The sequence below is a fragment of the Chlorella variabilis genome (genome assembly GCF_000147415.1).
Source record: "Chlorella variabilis unplaced genomic scaffold CHLNCscaffold_284, whole genome shotgun sequence".
Lineage (NCBI taxonomy): Eukaryota > Viridiplantae > Chlorophyta > Trebouxiophyceae > Chlorellales > Chlorellaceae > Chlorella > Chlorella variabilis.
In genome coordinates, this window is record NW_005434871.1 from 1 (window position 1) to 2,450 (window position 2,450).

General features: G+C 68.1%; 2 protein-coding genes across 2 annotated transcripts; both read right to left on the reverse strand.

Annotated features, from left to right (window-relative positions):
• Positions 1-33: 33 nt before the first annotated feature.
• On the reverse strand, positions 34-770 carry CHLNCDRAFT_140116 (hypothetical protein; the record flags this gene model as incomplete). The annotated part of the gene is made up of 3 exons (XM_005842579.1): positions 34-241; positions 346-466; positions 554-770. The coding sequence occupies 3 exons, from the start codon at positions 768-770 to the stop codon at positions 34-36; spliced, it is 546 nt and encodes a 181-aa protein (XP_005842636.1).
• A 495-nt stretch (positions 771-1,265) lies between these two features.
• CHLNCDRAFT_140117 (hypothetical protein) lies at positions 1,266-2,099 on the reverse strand (the record flags this gene model as incomplete). Its single annotated transcript, XM_005842580.1, has 3 exons — positions 1,266-1,473; positions 1,578-1,698; positions 1,871-2,099. The coding sequence occupies 3 exons, from the start codon at positions 2,097-2,099 to the stop codon at positions 1,266-1,268; spliced, it is 558 nt and encodes a 185-aa protein (XP_005842637.1).
• Positions 2,100-2,450: the final 351 nt, after the last annotated feature.

A 2,450-nucleotide genomic window follows, 5' to 3' on the forward strand; every position in this document is an offset into this window, starting at 1 on the left:
GTGCCGCCGCCGCCCCCGGAGGCCTGCCGCCGCTCAGCCTTGCACCCAGCGCGAGAAGAAGAGACCGCCCAGGATGGAGAAGCACGCGATGGCCACGGCTGCCACCAGGATGGCAAAGGCGCCCGCCTTGCTCTTCAGCCCCAGCCGCCCCTGCAGCCGCTCCATGAGGCGGTCCATGAAGGGGGCCAGGGCGGCGGCGCCGGCCAGGCGGAAGGGCCGCGTCACGTTGTTGCCCGCCCACCTGCGGGCGGCCGCAAGGGTGTGTGAGGGCGAGGCGGGGCGCCGTGGTGCAGCTGCAGGCCGATGCATGCCGCCGCGTGCAGCAGGCGGCAACCGCCGCCTCACATCAGGATGCAGATCTTAACAATGTCTGCCACGTTCTGGGTGGGGTTGAGCCCCGTGCGGGCCTCGTAGCCCAAGAAGGCCAGGCTGAACGCAATGGTGTATGTCATGGCATCAAAGATGCCTGCAGGCGGCACTGGTAGGGAGGCCTCTGAGGAGTGGCAGCCCCTGCAACAAGAAAAGCGTGCGCCTCCCCGCCTCCCCAGCTCACCATAGGACAGCGCCGCCGCCAGTCCAAGCGAGGCCAGCCGCTTCCGCAGATCCGCTGTGCGCTGCTGCTGCGCCCGCAGCCAGCCCCACAAGCCGCCACCGGTGTAGGTGCTGGGCGGTGCGTCTGTCGCCGCTGGCCTTGGCGAGGCCACCTGCCCATCAGGCTCATGGATCGCTGGCGTCGAGGCATCGCTACCGCTGCTGTCAGGCACGGGCATGGAGGCCGCTGAGGCCAGCAGCGACAGGCGGCGGTGGCGGCGGCTGATGGTTGCTCGGCGGCAGCGGGGTGGCTGTGGTGTCGCTGCCGCTGGCTTGCAGGCGCATGCCGGATGCACATCCCACCCCGGGATCACGCTCCGTTGCGCTGCGTGCATCCCTGAGGACGGGCCCGCCTGCCACTTCCGCTGACCGATTTGGCAGCCTACACGAGCGCTGCTCTCGGTGTCTGCTCTCCCAATACACGGGTGTACAGTAGGTTTGGGTTCGCGGCCCAGAAGAAGATGCGGAAGAGGCAGCGAGCGCCACCCATCCGCCGCCGACAGCTCAGCACACGCGACGAGGTCACAAAGAGGAAACAGTCAGTCTTGGCAGTAGAAGTGCTGTTCTCCAGCAGAAAAAGGAAACAAATGCAACACTTGGTAAGACGCTTTGACACTGAGAGCCAGTGACATAGGGTAGGGGTGCCGCCGCCGCCCCCGGAGGCCTGCCGCCGCTCAGCCTTGCACCCAGCGCGAGAAGAAGAGACCGCCCAGGATGGAGAAGCACGCGATGGCCACGGCTGCCACCAGGATGGCAAAGGCGCCCGCCTTGCTCTTCAGCCCCAGCCGCCCCTGCAGCCGCTCCATGAGGCGGTCCATGAAGGGGGCCAGGGCGGCGGCGCCGGCCAGGCGGAAGGGCCGCGTCACGTTGTTGCCCGCCCACCTGCGGGCGGCCGCAAGGGTGTGTGAGGGCGAGGCGGGGCGCCGTGGTGCAGCTGCAGGCCGATGCATGCCGCCGCGTGCAGCAGGCGGCAACCGCCGCCTCACATCAGGATGCAGATCTTAACAATGTCTGCCACGTTCTGGGTGGGGTTGAGCCCCGTGCGGGCCTCGTAGCCCAAGAAGGCCAGGCTGAACGCAATGGTGTACGACACGCCATCAAACAGGCCTGCAGGCGGCAGGGAGAGGAGGCAGGCATGGAGGAAGAAAGGCTGGCAGGGCCTGCCTGCCGGGCTGCAGTGACAGCGCTGGCCAACAGGGCAGGCTGCCACAGGCAGTGCTGCCAGCGCTGCGGCTGAGCAGCGGGAAGCGGCGAGGGCAGATGCCAGCGCCACACCCACCGTAGGACAGCACTGCCGCCAGGCCCAGCGCCGCCAGACGCGTCCGCAGCTCCGCGCTCTTCTGCTGTTGTGCGCGGATCCAGCCCCAAATGCCGCCACCGCCGCTGCTGCTACTAGGCTCCACATCTGCCGCGGGGGGTGCCGCCACCGGCACCTCTGCGCCAGAGCCGTTGGTGTCTGGCTGAGAAGCGCCGTTGCTGCTGATGTTGCTGCTGTCCGGCGCTGGCATGGAGGCCGCCGAGGCCAGCAGCAGCAGGGAGCCACGACGGCGGCGGGTGGGGCGGCACCGGGGCGGCAGTACCACAGCTGCGTTAGCCGGGCGCCTCACGCTAATCGCCCTGGTCTGACATAAACACGCAGGCATCGTGGCAGCCATGGCTGGGAGCGCGGCTGGCACGCGCACAGCAACTGCGACAGCCAGTGGCGGAAGGGGGAGCGCGCTTGGGCACGTTTCAGCGGTCAGGCCAGCCTAGGTGTTCACGATTGCTGCGTTTCAAGGCGGTAACAGCAGAGATGCATCGGAAACGGGCAGGTGGAAAACTTGGGCGCCGAGCTGCATTCAAGAAGCCTCCTTGCTGGG